The following is a 19055-nucleotide window of genomic DNA, read 5'->3' on the forward strand; positions in this document are numbered from 1 at the left end:
AATGAGACTTGTTCTTACATTTGAAAGTGACAAGAAAATTGGATTCTGGACCTTAAGAGCTGGAAAAGAGGAAAACGTGAAGGGGCGTATTCCTTTGCGTATCGCCCCCGCATTGCCAGTGACAGCCCAGTCCCACGAGGCCCCGCCTCTTCCACCGTGGTCCCGCCCCAGTCTGTTCCACAGTCCAACGAGGCCGGCCTCCCGTACCATGGTCCCGCCCCCACGTGGAGTGACAGGCCGTAAGGCACGCCTCTTCCTTACCAGGCTCGGTCGCCACTCGGGCCGACAGCCCAGTTAGGCCAGTCTCGCTTTTCTGGAAGCAACCCAGTCCCTGCCCGGAGAGACACACCGCCAGGCCCCGCCCCTCCTGGTGCGATCCTGGGCTAAGTCCCGCCTCTCCCGCTGGGTCCCGCCCCCGCCTGCGCGTGAATGCGTCTAGGCCCCGCCACGCCCAGCGCTCGGAGGCTCCCGCCCCACAGGCCCCGGCCCGCCCCCTACCCCGAGCGTTGCTCGCCCGGCCTCCGGGTCTCGCCGGCTCTCGGGCCCGCCCCCGAAGACGTGGAGCGCCGCGGCGGCCGGTGAGTGGGGCGGCGGAGGGGGGCCTTGGACCCCCTGGCTCTCGGCGGCGCAGAGCCGGGGTCAGTGCGAGTGGTTGAGTCCCAGCTGACTTCTTCTTGGCCGCCGCCCTTCCTTCCCGGAGTACCTCTCGGGGACTGCAGTCCCGGGAATGGGAAGTGGGACCGGGATGGACGCAGAGGTTGGGTGATGTTGGGGTGGCGGGGAAGGGAGCATGAAGGTGGGAGAGGCAATCGCAGGTGGAGACTGAGAAGAGCCGAGGTTTGGGGAGGGGTTATGGGTCTGGGGGTGGAGAGTTGAGTAATGGAAAAAACGTGGTGAGACTGAAATTGGTGGCTGCTGGAGTAGGGATGCGAAGGTTTGGGGGTGCTTCAGAGGTCTGGGGAATGAGGTGAGCGAGGAGGGAGGAGTCGGAGAAGCAAAGTGAAGGGCGTTTTGGGGAAGGGCCGGCTCACGGGGGCCGGACAATCCGGGGAGCAGGGAGCGTTTGGGTATCCCAGAACGGGTGAGCTTGCACGGTTCTGCTCTCTCTCACATCGGGGAGCTCGGGTTTCAAGGCTTCCACCTGGGACACATCGTACAGGTTAAGTAATAGATGCAAGTCAGGGGCAGTGCCTGGGACACCTGAGAAATGTGGATGGAATGGGGTGCCCTCTTATAGGCTGTTTTAATTTCACTGGTGCCCGCACAGCGCCAGCGTTTGTGTGCCTTCTGTAAAATCCTATTCCAGCAGCCCAAGTGTATGGAGTTCCCACACTTAAAAATTCTGAGTTGAGGTTTATTGAGACTCAAAAACAGATGTATCACATTCCCTTAAATCCTGCGGAATTTTAATTTTTAAAAATCCGATCCCGTGAGGTTTAAAATAAAAAGAAATTTCTTATCGGCCTACTTTCAATTTAAAGTCACATAAATCTAGAGAACTAGATGTTTTCTGAGGGCCATAATTCTGTATGATTAAATTTTGTAAGTTCCAAATTAAAGTAAGTTTCAGATTAACTGTGTAGATCATATCTATTCTGACCAGCTGTTGCTGAAAGAACAGTAGAATTGCAGATGAGTGAAATTTACAAGATCTAAAATAATGGAAAGGGATAGAAAAGTCCTGGTAAATTGGAGAGTGTGTGCTTAAAAAAAAAAAAAACCGACTCAGTGAAACCTTTTTTGCACTGTAAGAAAAGTTGGAAGATAGAGACCAGTGTAAGGGTGAAAATGAAAACTGTAATTTCACTAATCCTAACATTTTGGTGCAATTCTTCTTAATTCTTTTTGTATTTTTTGTGTATGTAAATATACATATTACATAATTGGGGTCATATTGTTGTATTACTTTGTATTTTGCTTTTCCCCCTTAGTATTTCTAAAATTTTCCTTGATCATTAAACATTCTCCCTAAACATCTTTTTTTAAATGGTTGTATGTTCATCATGTGAATTCATTCTTTTATCACATATTAGAGTTTCAGTAATGTGCCAAGTCTTGTGCTTGGAGAGGAGATTGAGGGTTGCTGTAGGTTTTTGGACATTGTTCCGGCCAAAATAAGCAAAATCATGGCAGTATCTGGGGTACTGAGAATAGACAGAGAGTACAAGTGAGAGGAGGAAGTATGCCTGTTTTGCCTTGCTGGTCAGTCCACAGCAGGATGCATGTGATTCTGTGCAGAGGTGGCCTTGGGTCAGTGCAGCATCTAATCTGGCCGGGGCCTGTGCTCCTGTGGCCAGACCTTTTCACCCTGTTGTGTCCCATCTCTCCTACACCTTCTTGTGGAGTCTTGAAGCCACGAAGTTCCCCAGGGAATGAGCCTCACTAGCTCCCTGACATGGTTGTCACTGAGAAACCCTGTAGTGAGGCTGGGCGTGTGCAGAGCTGATGTCCAGTCTCAGATCTGCCCATATCTCACATAACTCTCAAGGCATCTGCCCTGGTCTCAAGGAGGGGCTATTCCACAATTGATCTCATAATTATGTGCCCATCATAGGGTTTGGAGGATGCGTCTAAGTTATCTTACACTTTGAGGCCTCTGGAGGGGTCCTGTCCCTTTTCCTTCTAGTGCTGGCCACTAAAACTGCAACTTTTCCCCTAGGAAATCTCTCTCATCCAACTCGATCAGTGTTACCCTTCATTTTTCTCTAACTGACATTACCCTTCATTTTTCTCTAACTGACACATTCCTGTTCTGCTTCATGACAGAGTAATTTTGTCATTTTGGTTCGTGTTTCTCCTTTGAGTCTGAAATAAGATCATTCCTAAAGACAGCCTTGGGCATTTTATGATAGTTCCATTGACTTTTTTCTTTACCCAAACTCAGGAAGAGAATAAAGTGTCCATTATTCTTTTTTTTTGATCCTTGATAAATTATACACACAGCACCTCCCATGGTTGAACTCAGTGTTTCAATCACCACGGTCAGGATTTAGCTCTTACTATAAGCTGGTGATTCCAGTAGCTAATGTAAAAGCCACACGAGGCCCGTTCCTTTGTAGGTCTCCTTTAGCCCTGTGATAGAGGCTAAAGTTCAGCACCTGATAAAGAAGAACAGAGTTGGGGTGAGGGTATAGCTCAGTGGTAGAGCGTATACTTAGCATGAGAGAGGTCCTGGGTTCAGTCCCCAGTACCTCCGTTAAAAAAGAACAGAGTTTGGGATGCTGTCTACTGATCTGGTACCGAAGGCCTGTGGAACCGAGGCTGTGTCTATGCCTGATAGTTATTCCTGGTGGCCATCCTAGCTGACAGTCTGGATAAAAGAAAGGAATTGGCTGTGGTAGCAGAAATCATTCTCCCCTCTATTACCAAGAAATCAGTGTTTTCAGATTGGCCCCAACTGGAGCCATGAGGCCATCTCCTGTACCCACACTTGAAGCCTTCATGTCTCTGCTTTTGGTGTTTTGGTCCCACGTGCTAGTCCAGTGTGCTTGGTAGTGGTGGAGCAAGCCCCTGTAAGACCCTCTGGTAAAGTGGATTTCAGAACTCATTTTAGCCCGGGCTGCCATGAGGCTTCTTACTTTCACCATCTTACACCTGATATTCATGCCATTGGGCCAGCCAGTGTGGAGAAATGGGATTAGAGCAGGCCTGGATCGCACTGGCCAGTGAACTGAACAGAGAGGGGCAGGCCTCCCCCAAGGAGAGGGCCATGCCCAGAGATGTTCCTGTGCAGTGATGGAAATTCCCTGAGCAGACAGTACAGGGTTGCAGGGACAGGAGGAAGAGAGCTCAGATGTTGTAAGAAGGGGTCCAGCCTCTTAGGTATCCCATGCTGTAAGGACCCTGTGATCCAATGGATGGCACAAGTGTGGAGCCACTGAAAACAAGGACTGGAACCTCCAAGAGCATCTTCTGTCCTGGAGCCTTGAAGGGGTCAAGGCTTACCAGGCTCCACTGACAAGGCTTAGTGGGCAGTCTGCCCCACTGCACAGGGCTCTCATCGCTTTGGGGCAGAACCCAAGCAACACTGGCACTTGTGTGAGCCCGTGAGACTTGAATGAGCTCAAGCATGCAGCTGCCTAGCTGTGGCAAGGCCAGCGTTATTTTTGTTGGTGAGACTGTACACAACCGTTACTGGCTATATATTGGTTGTATAGTTCATAAAAAGGTGGGGGAAAGGTCTTAGGTCTTTTGCATATGGCCCGGTGTCATTCAGAGAGCTCTGGATTTCAGCCTTATCTCTGCCACATTGGGTGTATGACTTTGGGTTGTATTAACATGAACTAGTGCGGCCGTGGGACTCATTGAGCCCAAGGCTCCTTATGCTCTAAAAAATCTCTCCTTGTCCTGTGTCTGTGGTGCTTTTGTCCATCTCCTGTGCAAGAGCTGGAGGAGGGCAATGTGCTAGGTACTGAGGCCGTTCATTGTATGCAGCATTGGGCAGAAGCAGTTCATTGCTAACCTTCACTCACAACAAACAAAACAGTCTTTAAAGCTGGGCAGCTTCTTTTGTACAAAGTACGTTTTTAATCTGGAGAATAAAATGACTATTATCCTGTATTATGTAATTTTATAGGTATCATTTGGTCTTTACTACAATGTATATTTTACACTTACTGTTGAAAATGTGAGGCTTCTGTACTGTTTTACAAATACAGAAGCCATTTTTTTTCTAATCATGAGAAATAACTGCTCACTGAAATGCAAATCAAAAAGAAAAATGTCAAGAAGAAAATAAAAATCATCATAAATCCTATGACCTAGAAGTGGCAGTTTGGAGAAATATACCTGACTAGTCATTGATGGAATTTGTATTAAACACACATATCCACACCGTGACTCATATGTGTGTCTAATACACACATGTCACATGTGATGAATACCTATGTGTGCACACGTGGTTAAGGATGTGATCTCTGGCATCAGGCTGCCTGCTTTTGAATACCAGCTTCCCTGCTTGGTGCTACGTGGTGTGGACAAGCTGCTTGACCTCTTTCAGCACAGTTTTCTCATCTGTAAAATGAAAGCATTAAAATTCCTTTTTCACGGAGTTGCTGTGAGAATTAAATGAGTTAATTCTCATGTAAGTGTGTAGCCCAGTGGTTTGCCTGCAGTGAGTCCTCAGCAAACGTTAGCTAGCGTGATCATTTTGACATTACTGTGGATTATATACGTTCATAAGTGGGGTCATACCAAATTTGCATTTTTACCTTATAGTATGTTATGAAATGTTTTCCATGTTAATATGGTCAGATCTGTACCCTTGTATTAATGACTCTATCGTAGAGTTAACACCATACTTTATGTAGCCAGTCTCCTGTTGGACTTTACAGGAAAGAAAGAAAAAAAAGAAAACTGTAATGAACTTCTTCTAGGTACAGATTTGATTTTATTATATTCGGGGTATAAATTCCCAGAACTAGCATTGTAGTGTTGAATGGTATGAGTATTTAATATTGTTTTTCATATTGCTGCTCTGCTGTCTGGGAAAGTCATGTCAAATCATAACATCTGGCAGCAATGTGTGAAAATGCCGGGTTTTCTACTCCTGTGCCGGACCTGGCCGCTGTCCATCTTTCAACAAGTCTGAAAAGGGGGAAAATATCTCATTGTCACTTTGTATCTCTTTTATTAGTAACTTTGAACATCTTTTCCAGTGTGTGTTGTCCACTTTGTATTTCTTCTTTGAGACCCGTGATTTCAGTTTTTTTGGTTTTTTTGTTTTGTTTTGCTTTTTTGGTCAGTGTGTAAGAACTCTTTGTGTATCAGAGATTGTGACATTTTTGTCTGTAATATCTTGAAAATCTTGTTAAGGTTGTTCTTCAAGTAGTGAAAGGCGTGTAGTATCTCAAAGGAGAGGAAATCAATGAACTAATATTTATTTTGAGTTTCTAGGTAAAGGTCATATACATGTTTGGAACCAAAACCTGCCTTTAGTTTCTCAGAAAGATTGTTTTATGACCTGGTAATTATGAATAATTATCACTCACATTAGGCAAGGCATAAAGGTTAAAAACCTTTGGCTTTTGCTGCACGTCTGCGTACGCCCTGGTGCACCCTTCATGGTCCCCTTCACCTCACCATTCTTTCTGTCTTTGCTGTTTGCTCACACAGCCATTCTTCCCATGTCCCAGGTTAGAAACCTTGGAGTCATCCATGTATCTTTTCCAAGCTGAAGGCTGCCTGGTTCTCAGCCTGCCTTCCCAGAAAGTTAATTCTCTCTCTGCAGGCTGCCCCTACCCCTCTCCTCGGGTTATTGCTATGTACTTAGCCCGCGTATTAGAATGATCTGATGGACACCCACTTCCGCTGTTGGTGGTGAGCCCCTCAGAAGCAAGGTGTAGCCCTTTTTTTCTTTTGTACCTTCGGACTCCTTCAGGGCTTGGCTCTGAGTTAGCATGTGGCTAGTGGTTAATGTTTGCTGTTTTTGATGTTTCCATTTAAAAGCTGATGATGGTAAGCCTCAGATGTCTACTGGTAGATTAACATTTTTTCCCCCAACTTTTTGTTATGAAAAATTTCAGAAGTACAGGGGAGTTGAAAGAATACCAAGAAGAACCCCCACTAAATTTACCTTTTGAGATTTGTATCACTCCGACACATCCTCTGCTCAGAAACCTGCAGTGACTCCTTGCTGGCTGTCGGGTCAGATGTAAACCACAGCATACTGTACCCTTTAAGGGCCGCGGCTTACTAACATCCGACTGCCCTGCTGTGGTCAGGCCTTTCCTCTTGCTTTATTGATTTTACACCTGCTAATTTCCTGTGTAGACATGCTTCTCCCTTTGATTGGCCATAACTTTTGCACGCTTAGTGTTCTGAGGTCTTGTAGCTCTAATTGCTATCTGTTATCATTCTTTCATTCTGTGTAATCCCTGAGCATATCATTAGCTATTTGGATGTGAAAACTTGGTCCTGTTTTGACCTGGCTTCCTTTGTAGAGCCTAGCATGCTGACTTTTGATGTGGCTGAGACCTTGAAATAGCATTCCTCATGTATTTGTAGAATAACTTGAATCTGGCATTGATTTATAACACCTGGGTTGCCCCAAACAAAACTTAGACTCAGAGAAAAACAAAAGCTTATCAGTCTAAGCCAGACCACCTGGAGGTGTTTGAGCAGCTTGCTGCAAGATTGTGATTTCCCCCCAAGAAAGGAAAGATGTTCTGTGTTGTTGGTCGCTCCTTCTGTGATTGTTCCTAAGAATTGATTTGGACTTGTACTTTGGAGTCATTAAAACTTACATTAAGTACAGAATTAGAACCATTAAGTCTAAAGTCTGAAAATTGCCTCTGTTGAGAATTACTGAGTTAGAAAGTCATGTGAGAAACATTTCAGAGGGAGGCCATCAGGCCTTAGTGACTAATGCCATTGGTGGGTCTCCAGGTTGACTCCAGTATTTTTCAAGCTTGGGAACAGAGATAAAGATGATATCCCTGAGAAAGTTAGGGACATGAGGGAGGGAAACTGCTGCTGGGGGCTTAAAATGCACACCAAAACATGAAACTGGACTATGTCAATTCCCTGCTCATAGTGAATTGGTGACTCTCATTGTTTACTGGACAAAGCCCAGTTCCTTTGAAATCAGGTTCCTTGTTAAATACCAGCTCATTCCCCACCTCCCTTCCCCCGACACAGAGTGTGGCTCCAGCCACACCTCATCACTTGTATTTCTCTGGGTCTCTGGGCTATTTTCCGTCATTATTTTGTAGGGGAACGCTATTTCCTCTCCTTAGAATGCCATCCATTTGTCTATCTGGCAAACTCCTATTCATTCTTCTAAATCCCCTGCTCAGGTCACATTGTCTATAGATACATTCTTACTCCTCTTGTGAGAGCACATTTCCCACCGTTATCCTTCACTGACCTGAATGTCCCCACTGCTGTATTCTGAACTGCTCATGGGAAAGGACAGTGTCCCCTCGTCTCTGTACAGGGCCCGGCTTGCACACGTGCTTTGAACCACTGGTCAAGCCGGTAGTGTGACCCGTCTAGATCATGAGAAATTTTCTTTTATCTCAGAAGTCAGAATTAAGTTTACTTAAATACAGTTTATATAGTTATCTCTTCCATTATAACCTGTGTTGGCTTTTTATTTCATTTAATTTTCAGCCAGGTTGTCAAAGATGAAAGTGACCTTATCAGCCCTGGATACTCATGAGAGTTCTTTCACGCCTTTGGTGGTCATAGAACTTGCTCAGGATGTCAAGGAAGAAACCAAAGAATGGCTGAAAAACAGAATTATCTCTAAAAAGAAAGATGGAGGTGAGTAAAAGAAATGTGACTCAGGCATAGGCATGCTCAGTGACCAAAACTGTTTTCACATGTGCTTCACAGTTTTTATTGACATATTTTTAAAATCAGTTTCCATTTCTTTGCTCTTTATTATTTATCTAGGATTTGAAAAAAGGTCTTAAATCAACATTAGACTGTAAGCAACATGAATGATTTTCTTCACAGCTATAAACTGTGCTTGTGCATAGTAGGTGCTTAATAAGTATTTGCCAAATGAATGATTTTCAGTAGTTTGAGTATTCTTTCTGTGTCTGTTATGATGCTATGTGAGAGAGAAATCCGCCTTTGCCTGCAAGATGTTACTGTTGGGGTGAGGAGACTGAATGCCAGTTCCAGGAAATTGAAGGAACAAGAAAAAAAGCTAATGAAAGAGCTGTTACAAAACAGTGCATGATACTTAAAACTTCATTGTATGAATACTTGCTAGAAATGAAAAGGGAAGGAAGAGGTGACCCTTGGTGATGCTTTTCTGGGTGGTAAGGAGCCAAAGGTTAACCCTCTCCCATAGGGGGAAAATGGGTCTAGATCTGGGTGAGAGGGTGGAGGGTGTTTTACATGAGCAGGCACTTCATAAAACTATGCAGAACAACCTTTAAAACTTCACCGAGTCTCCAAATAGTGGACAAAATTTAAATAGACTCTTTTTAAGAAAGACTTGGACTTTCTTAAAAATAAAAATAAAACTTTGAATCAAAGTAGAATTTTAAATTTTTTTCAAACAATTGAACCAAAAAAAAAAAAATCAACCTTAAAAATAAGAATACTTGCTTGCTGAAATCAGAGGTGTTTCAGTGGACTGGAGTCCCTTTAAAATTCCTGTGGCGTCAGAACATTTGTCTTGTCTTAGAGTGAGAGATGCCAGTGTATTCCCAGTCATCTTCTCTGCTCACTGCATGGATTTAGCAGGGAGGGACACACAGGGGTGGGGAGGGGATGGGCATCTTTATACTGCTGGGCCAGTCGTAAAAGGACATCCCGAGAAAGTATTCTGACTCTTTTCAGGCAAAGGTAGTGTATTTAACACTCCTGTTTACTTCCGTTCTCTTGCAAACTCCTATTAAATTGACAGTGAAGTGATTTTTTTTAAGAGAGATCTAAGTCCACATTGACAGAGAAGAATGGAGATGGTATAATAGCAGCACCAGTTTGGAAGCTAGATAACAGGTAGCTGAGGAGTAAGTGACTTCTCAGACTTGAGAAAGCAGAGCTGAACCTGGCAGGGGAGAAAACTGAGGTGCAGTTTTGTTTACACTGCAGAACGTTTCCTGAAGACTCAGGAGTTAGTGACACTACGAGCCTATGGAGGTGGAAATAGAATTGGTACCGAGGAAAAAAAAAATTGGCTGAGATCTAGTTAAGAAATAGAGTTCTCTTCTGTATCCTACCACACCAGCTGAAGTCTCTGCTTATTATTCTCTAGAGAGGTCAGATGCATGGATTTTGGCATGGGGGCTTTATGCACAGTTGGAAACAGATTCTGTCCTGAAAATAAGGTATTTAATTGAATATTACCCTTATTTTCCACCCCATCAATCTCATACCTAATTTAGTTTCCACAATGTTAGCAGCTAGATTCAAATCATCTAGGAAGGAGATTAAATAATCTTTCTTTGGGGAATCTGAGCAACTGAAGACAAAATAACTCAAGGTGCAGAAATCAGAGTTGGAAATGGAAAATGACCTGGCCAGACTACCTTGCATTCAAGGCCATCTTTGATGAGCTCCATCTCAGCCTTTAGAACTCGTGTTTTGCCTCTTAGAACCCCTCTCTTGAACATGAGCATACAGCAAAACAGACATCACCGGATATCTGAGGAAAATCTTTAATGTGAAAGAGAAAGTTAAAACCAAACAAATAGATAAAAGCAGCAAACTATGTGGAAGGAGAAATCCAAAAGAGAATTAAAAACTCAATTCTCAGAGCTGTGAGGAGGTTAGACCACCTATAAACCAGGAGTAGAATATTGTAAGATAGTCATTTAGAAAAAAGCCCTTATAAAATGAAAATATGATAGCAAAATTTAAAAGCTCAGTAAAAGAGAAAATAATTTTGAGAAAACCTTCCAGGAAGTAGAGCAAAAAGGTAAAGAACTGGAAAATATGAGAGAGAAAAATAACGAAGTCAGAGGACTAGTCCAGGAGGTACATGTCTGAATGAAAGGAGTTCTAGAAAGGAAACGGAGGAAAAGGAGAGGAAGAAATCATCAAAGACAAACTCAGGCTCGGTGCTGTGCTCTTTCAGATTGAAAGGCAATACCCAGCACCGTGCATGGAAACAGCGTGTCATTGAAGAGTTTCAGAGCCCTGGGGACAGGGAAGATACTACAGACTTCCAGAAAAAAGAAAATAGGTCAGATACAAAGGCTCAGACTTCACAGAAACACTGGAAGCAAGGAAACAGTGGCATAATATCTTCACTTCTGAAGGAAAATGCTTTCAATCCAGAATTCTGACACCCCCCTTCCCCACCAACCTGCCAACAAGGTGTGCGGGCAGGGGCAAGAGAGATTTCCCTAAGATAATGATGTAGACAGGCTATCTCTCATGTCAGTGTATCAAGGGAAGACTTAAACAGTTGGCCGAGCTTGGGGGATTGAATGATCAATAAGTACATAATAAACTAAGCAAATGCTGAAACAGACGTTTACCAATTTTGGCAACAATGGTAACTTGTAGGGAAGGAAACTTGTAGCATATTGTGAGGCTCAGCTGTAACATATGCAGCAGTCGTAATAATGAAAATACTAGAGATGGAAGGAAAAGGATGATATAACTATTGTGAGAATGGGGTAATGGAAATGGGGAACAGACATGATGAAGGTGGGTTGAAAGAGAGCTCAGTCCTCATTTGCCAGGGTTTGAAACAAAAATAAGTAACTCTATAAGCGTGTTGTTTGGTGACGTGAAAACAAAGAAATCACCTGAACACGTTGAACGTATTGCCTCGGTGGGGGGGTATTTTTATAATTCCTGTAAAGAGGATAAATAGTAAGGAAATAAATGTACCTTAAAATGTTTGATGTAGGTAGAAACTGAAAGCTAGAAAAACTCCTTTTTCTACATCATCCTTTAAGTAAAATTATCGCACATGCAGTATCGATAAAATCACAATATTTACTCTTAATGCTTTATGAACCTATTTAAGAAAAATATCATTAAACTTAATTGGACGTAGACACTATGGGAAAAACCATAGAAAACATAATGCTCTTTAATATTTAATATTTAACATTCACAAAACCTGTTACATTCCAATGTAATGGTGTTAAATTTGTGGCATTTTTACTGGGGTATTTTATTTCAAATTGATTTTCTTAAATTTGGTCTGTTATTTTTATATTAAACTATATCCCTTTGCTCCAGATTTTTGCTTAGTGCAGTTTTATAGCTAGAGCTAATAACTGCTGGATTCTGATCTCATATCTGCTTCTTATTTGAGAAACTGGCTAGCCACTTATTATGACATTTTCCAGTTTTGGCATTTATAGCAAAAAGCTATAAAGAACTGCCACCCCCAGCTTACTTATATTTTTTGTTTATTTGAAAAATGGATTTAAATTGTTAATGTAATTTTTTTCCTTTTACCAAACTAGAAACATAATATTTATTTAGAAGCCTTTTTGGTTTTGAGACTTATGTTCTCCTCTCTCTAAACGTTGTGCTTATCTTTTGCTTCCAAAGGTGCCCAGCTGTTGTTTAGACCGTTGCTAAATAAATATGAGAAAGAAACGCTAGAAAATCAGAACTTGTATCTTGTGGGTGCCTCGAAGATTAGATTGTTATTGGGAGCAGAAGCAGTGGGGCTGGTGAAAGAGTGCAATGATAACACCATGAGAGCCTTCACGTATGGAACCCGGCATACCTTCAAAGGTTTTGATGGTGAGTTCCAAGATTGTTTCTACCAGAATCAGTTTATCAGAGAAGTTTTTGATGAATAGATCGGGGCTCAGCAAACTATTTCGGTAAAGGGCTGGGGAAAATATCTTAGGTTGCATGGACAAGATGATGGGTCACAATTATTCAACACTGCCGTTGAAAAGCCGCAGCAGCCTTAGACCATAAGAGATGAGTGGGTGAGGCCGGGCTCCACTAAAGTTTTACTTATAAAGCCAAGTGGGGCTAGCTTGGGGGTTGCAGGTTTACTTTGCAACCCCAGGAATAGATGAACATCAATTAGATTGACACATGTAACTTATTTTTATTATTCTAGTTTTTAGAATGGTTATGGTTCACTGGTGTGATATAATGAACACAGTGCTATTTCAATATCCCAATCCCCATTTCCTGGTAGGATAACTGGTTCTGTTCTGCCTCAGAGGGGATTCCAGCAGACAGTGGTTTCTGGGAAGAACTGAGAAAGCCAGGGTGGCAGTGGTATCAGAGTGGGAGTTTGCCTTCAGAATCAAACTGGTCCCTTCCAGGGCTTCCAGAATTAGAAGATGTGATTAGGCTTCTTCAGACTCACTCACTTTGGATTTTTACATACATTACATAGTAAATATATGATGAAGGTGAAAGTTACCTCATTTAGGAGGATTCGCCTATCAAAACCCACTATTTTCTTATCAGACTTTCTTCTTCATTTACGGGAGGCATGTTCAGCTCCTGATGGGACTGGCTTGGACTTAAGAGTTTGAAAGGGGAGAATTTGCCATATAGGCAAATTTCAATTCCATCTGTAATTAAAAATATTGTTAGAATTAGAGAACATATTGCCTTTTGCTCACTGGCATTAAATGAGATCAAGTACCTGCCATTTGGATGTTTATAACATGTTATTTTCTATTTATAAAATATCTAAGGAGCTTTATGTTCCATTTGATTTACCAGTTTTATACTTTGCTTACTCCTTATGTTATTTATTGTCTAATGTCATTGTTTCATAATTACAGGTTATTTGAATATTATTAGTTTTATTTTGGCTAATACTGAGAAAGTAACTGTAATTCTTTTGTTTTATTTTAGATGATAATGATGATTTCCTCACAATGGCAGAATGTCAATTCATTATCAAACATGAACTTGAAAATCTTAGAGCCAGAGATGAAAAAATGATTCCTGGTTACCCTCAGGCAAAGTTATACCCAGGGAAATCATTGTGTAAGTCATCGTATCAACCAGCTTCATGAATATGCTTTCTACTGAAATTACTTTTTCCTTAGTAGACATAAATAACAAATTACAGAAGCTTTTCCCCTCTCTTACTGAAAAATGTATGCAACTTTTCAATAACTTATTTTTTCATGATCACATCTTTTGCCTTTAGACCTTCATTGTATCTTACCTTTAAATCAATATATTTGTTCTTTATGGTTCTCTTTTTCTTATTTTTCAAGTTCTCATAGCATTCTGTTCGCTTAAAATTCATTGTGAGCACATATGCATGTTGCTCAGTTAAAATTAGCAAAGTTTACTGTATGCCCAAACATTGTAGTAAAATGAAAATGTGTGGAGGAATAAAAATGAGAGATGTGGTCTTTTCCTGGAGCCTTTTTCCCATCTCCTCTCATCTTGCTGGGTATGAACACGTGCAAACATAGACGGGCTTAAGATAATTCATAGTGTGACATAATACCTGAATGCAAATGAACAGTTTGTAATGTTCTGATTTTGCCTAATTCCATTTGAATGAGAATACTAGTTTTCAGACTGGAAGTGTTTACTACAATGTGAATTCCATATTTGCCTCAAACCCAGGTAATGGTAAGGCCTCAGAGCATTTTTGCTGCCTAAAATATACTTTAAACATATATGTTTCTGTGTCCTCTGGTTTTCCTTGTAATAGTCAGGGTAATATTGCCTTCCAGTCTTCACCCAGGAGGACAGATGCCCAAGAGCCAGTCCGTATTCAGATTTCCCTACTTGTTATCAAATATATTTTAGATCTGGTTTGGTCAAACCAAGATCCAATCATAAATCACCCATTGTGTTTGGTTGTTATATCTTAAGTCTCTCTCTCTCTCTTTTTTAAAATTGTGATGAAATATATATAAAATTTACCATCTTAACGGTTTTTACATGTACAGTTCAGTGGTATTCAATACATCTGTAATGTTGTACAGTGATCATTACCATTCATCTCTATAGTGCTTTCCATCTTGTAAAACTGAAACTCTGTACCTATTAAACAATCACTCTCCCTTCCCACCTCAGCCCAGCTCCTAGCAACTAGCACTGTACTTCTGTCTTTATGATTTTGACTACTCTGCGTATCTCAAATAAGGTTAATAATCATACAAAATTTCTCTCTTTGTGACTGGCTTATTTCACTTAGCATAGTGTCCTCAAGGTTCATCTGTGTTGTAGCATATGTCAAGTTTCCTTCCTTTTTAAGGTTGAGTAATATTCCATTGTATGTATAACACCACATTTTGTTTGTTCATTCATCTATCAATGGCCACTTGGGTTGACTCTACTTTTTGGCTGGTGTGATTAACGCTGTGATGAGCTTGGGAAATATCTCTTTGAGATCCTTTTTTCAGTTCTTTTGGGTATATTCCCAGAAATGGGATTGCTGGATTACTTGGTAATTCTATTTTTAATTGTTTGAGGTACCTCCATCCTGTTTTCCACAGCAGCTGTGCCATTTCCCATTCCCACCGACAGTGTACAAGCATTCCAGTTTCTCCACTTCCTTGCCAGCACTTGTTATTTTCTGATATTTTGATAGCAGCCATAGTAATGAGTGTCAGGTGGTATCTCACTGTAGTTTTGACTTGCATTTACGTAATTAACAGTGATATTGAGCTGTGTCTTCTTTGGAGAGATGTCTATTCAAGTCCTTTGCCTATTTTTGAATCAAGTTTTTGTTTTTGTTGAGTTTTAGGTATTCTCTATATATTCTGGATAGTAATCCCTTATGAAATAGGTGATTTGCAAATATTTTCTCCCATTCTGTGGATTGCCTTTTTACTTTGCTCGTATTATCTTTTGATGCACAAAATAAGTTTTCATTAAGTCCAGCTTACCTATATTTTCTTTTTCCTCTAGCTTTGGTGTCATATCCAAGAAATTATTGCCAAATACAATGTCCTGAAGCTTTTCCTCTCTGTTTTCTCTTAGAAATTTTACAGTTTTGGATCTTATGTTTTAGTCTTTAATCCATTTTAAGTTAATTTTTGTAGATGGTGTTAGGTAACTTCATTCTTTCGCATGTGAATATCCAGTTTTCCCAGCACCATTTGTTGAAAAGACTGTTCTTCCCCCATTGAGTGGCCCTGGTACTCTTGTTAAAATCATTTGGCCATGTATGCCAGGGTTTGTTTCTGGGCTCTCTGTTCTGTTCCCTTGGCCTAAATAGTCTGTCTTTATGCCAGTATCACACTGTTTTGATTACTGTGGCTTTGGGGTAAATTTTGAAATCAGGGAGTTTTGTTTTCCTTTTCTGAGATTGTTTTGGCTATTTGAGGTTGCATGAAATTCCATACAAATTTTGGGATGGTTTTTCAATTTCTGCAAAAGACGTCATTGGGATTTTAATAGGGATTGCACTGAATCTGCAGATTGCTTTGGATAGTATTGACATCTTAACAATATCAAGTCCCATGAATATGGTATGTATTTCCATTTATTTATATTTTCTTTAATTTCTGTTAGCATTGTTTGGTAGTTTTCATTGTACAGATCTTTTCCCTCTTTAGTTAATTGCTAAGTATTTTATTCTTTATGATGCTATTATAAATGGAATTGTTTTCATAACTAGCTTTTCAAGTAGTTCACTGTTAGTGTATAGAAACGCAACTGATTTTTTTTCCATTTTTTTTCTTGTCTCTTGACTTTGTATCCTGCTACTTTGCTGAATTCATTTATTAGCTCTGACAGTATTTTTTTTTTTTTTTTTTGGAAATTTTAGAGTTTTCTACATATAATATCATCTGTGAACAGGGATAATTTTATTTCTTCCCTTCCAATTTGGATGCCTTTTATTTCTTTTTCTTGTCTAATTGTTCAGGCTAGAACTTCCAATAGCATGTTGAATAGAAGTGGTGAAAGTGGGCTTCTTTGTCTTATTTCTGATCTGAGAGGAAAGCTTTCATTTTTTCACCATTTAATATGATGTTTGCTGTGGGCTTTTCATAGATAGAATTTATATGTTGAGGTAGTTTCCCTCTATTCCTAGTTTATTGAGTTTTTTCATCAAGAGTGTTGAATTTTGTTAGTTGCTTTTCCTGAATCAATTGAGATGATCCTGTGGGTTTTTCCCCCTTCATTATGTTAATGTGGTGTATTACATAGTTCCATTTTAGTATGTTGAACCATCCTTGTATTCTAGGAATAAATCCCCCTTGTCATGGTGTATGATCCTTTTACTATGTTGCTGAATTGAGTTTACTGTGTTTTGCTGAGTATTTTTGCATCAGTGCTCATGAAGGATATTGGTCTGCAGTTCTCTCTTCTTAGTGCTTTTACCAGGCTTTGTATGAGGGTAATGCTGGCCTCACAGAGTGAGTTACTAGTGTTCCTTCCTCTTAAATTTTGGGGAAGTTTGGGAAGAATTGGCATTAGTTCTCCTTTAAATATTTAGTAAAATTCACCAGTGACAGCATCACATACAGGGTTTTTCTTTGTCAGGAAATTTTTGGTTACTGATTCAGTCTCCTTAATAATTATAGGTCTATTCACATCTTCTGTTCCTTCCTAATTTAGTCTTGGTAGGTGCTATGTTTCTAAGAATTTGTCCATTTCATCTGGGTTATCCAGTGTTATGGTAAATAATTGTTCATAGTACTCTCTTATGGTCCTTTTTATTTCCCTTAGAATCAGTAGTAATGTCCTCATTTTCATTTCTGATCTTTGTAATTTATGTCTTCTTTTTTTCTCAGTTCGTCTAGCTAAAGGTTTGTCAGTTTTGTTGATCTTTTCAAAGAACCAACTTTGGTTTCTTTAATTTTCTGTATTGTCTTTCTGGTCTCTATTTTCTACATCTCTCCTCTAATCTTTTTTATTTTCTTACTTCTGCTAACTTTGGGCTTAGATTGTTTTACTTTCTCTTGTTCCTTAATAGTAAAGTTAGGTTGTTCATTGAGGTCTTTCTTGCTTTTAAATACAAGCATTTATAGCTCTAAATTACCCCCTTAGCATTGCTTTCTCTGTGTCCCATAAGTTTTGTTATGTTGTGTTTTGTTTTCATTCACGTCTAAGTATTTTCTCATTTCCCCTGTCGTTTCTTCCTTGACCCATTGGTTGTTTAAGAATGTGTTGTTTAATTTTCATATATTTGTGGATTGCCCAGTTTTTCTTCTGTTAATTGATTTCTCATTTCATCCTGTTGTGGTCAGAGGATACTTTTTTTTAAATGATGTATGTCCTTTTAAATCTGTTGAGGCTTAATTTGTGGCCTAACACATGGGCTGTCCTGGAAAATGTCCCGTGTGCACTCGGCAACCAAGAATGTGTTGGTTCTTTACTGCCTGCCGTATGTGTAAATGGTGTTTTGTGGTCTCCCCTGTCTCCGAGTTATGCTGCAGATGTGTGTACATGTGTTATGCATGCTTTGCTTGCTCTCCTTATTGACCTGGGTGGCTTTTAGGAGGTGTCCGGAAATCTGAACGTAGGTGCTCATCATTTCTATTTGTCTGCATTTCCACTTGTCTGCATATGGCTTAATATTAATTATTTTGCAACACTTTTTAGTTGGACATGAGTTTTTTCAATATGTAGATTAACGATTACCATGATTTCAGAAGCATTTTCTTCAGTGGCCTGTGAAGAGTTATTTGGTTAGATTTTCTCTGTTCTTCCCTTGAGGTGTGCCAGTGATATATATGTGGGCTCTTATGTATTCTCTGAAGTATTTTTAAGTGTTGATATAATTTTCTTAGGTTTGACCACCATTTTCCTGGCTATGTTTTCAGTCTTCCCTTTTTCAATAGCATCTGTTAAGACTTTGTATTCATAATAGTTTTCTTTTTCTCTTGCATTGCTTGTCCACGCTCCCACCTTCAGCTTTCATAGCTCTTCTTTGAGTTTTAATTTCAGAGACGTGACTTGCTTGAATTTATTTAACTCCGTGAAGAATTCCATAGTTTTTCATTGCTCTATGCTGAAATTTTTTGCTGTTTGTTCTCTGCTTTTTTCTTTTTTAATAGTTTTCCTTTTTCCCTTGTAGTATTTTTTTACATAGTCCTATGCTAATTTCTTTGAGGCTCTGTCTTTTTTTGGGAGGGCGAGTAATTAGGCTTATTTATTCATTTATTCGTTTATTTCTTTTAATGGAGGTACTGGGGCTTGAACTCAGGACCTCATGCATGCTAAGCATGTGCTCTACCACTGAGCTATACCCTCCTCATGGCTATTTCTTAATTTTTAGTGAACCCCTATTTTTTCCAGACTGACAATTTTTAGAAGGAACTGGGGGGCCTCCAGTAAGGACCTGGGGTGGTCAGGGGCTTGGCTTTTGCCTGGTGCGTGCTCCCCTTGAGTCTTCTTAGGCCCTGCAGAGAGCCTCTGGAGAGCCCTATTCTTCACAGGAGTTTTTGCTGGGTTTGGCCTTTAGATCTGACTTTGGCCAGCCAACACCCCTGGCTCCTGAGCTGCTGACCTTCATCCCTGGGTTCCAGCAGGCAGCTCTTTTCCCAAGACGGCATACCTATACCTTCCCTCCTCCAGTCTCCTCTCTCTTTGGCTGTGGTGCCAGGCAGGGAGCAGACACACATGGGGCATCTGCCACACCTCCTCTCTGCCTGCGTTGTGGGACAGGGACTGTGGTTTCCCACCGCTCAGTGTTCAGGAGAACCCTGCCTTCTGTCTGCTTGGCCCCA

General features: G+C 40.7%; 1 protein-coding gene across 10 annotated transcripts in view; it reads left to right on the forward strand.

The window, feature by feature from the left end:
• The window catches only part of ANO10 (anoctamin 10), a 221949-nt gene that overhangs the window by 43229 nt on the left and 159665 nt on the right, over window positions 1-19055 (forward strand). For 3 of the 10 annotated variants that reach the window (XM_032459083.1, XM_032459084.1, XM_032459085.1), the window contains 3 exons: window positions 8113-8265; window positions 11977-12174; window positions 13261-13395. In XM_032459083.1, the coding sequence (XP_032314974.1) occupies window positions 8127-8265; window positions 11977-12174; window positions 13261-13395 (472 nt within the window). In that variant the 5' untranslated portion in view covers window positions 8113-8126. Of the gene's footprint in view, window positions 1-289; window positions 579-620; window positions 758-8112; window positions 8266-11976; window positions 12175-13260; window positions 13396-19055 lie in introns of those variants that run through there. The other 7 variants (XM_032459088.1, XM_032459079.1, XM_032459087.1 and 4 more) reach the window with 6 other exon arrangements.

This window comes from Camelus ferus, chromosome 17 (assembly GCF_009834535.1).
Source record: "Camelus ferus isolate YT-003-E chromosome 17, BCGSAC_Cfer_1.0, whole genome shotgun sequence".
NCBI lineage: Eukaryota > Metazoa > Chordata > Mammalia > Artiodactyla > Camelidae > Camelus > Camelus ferus.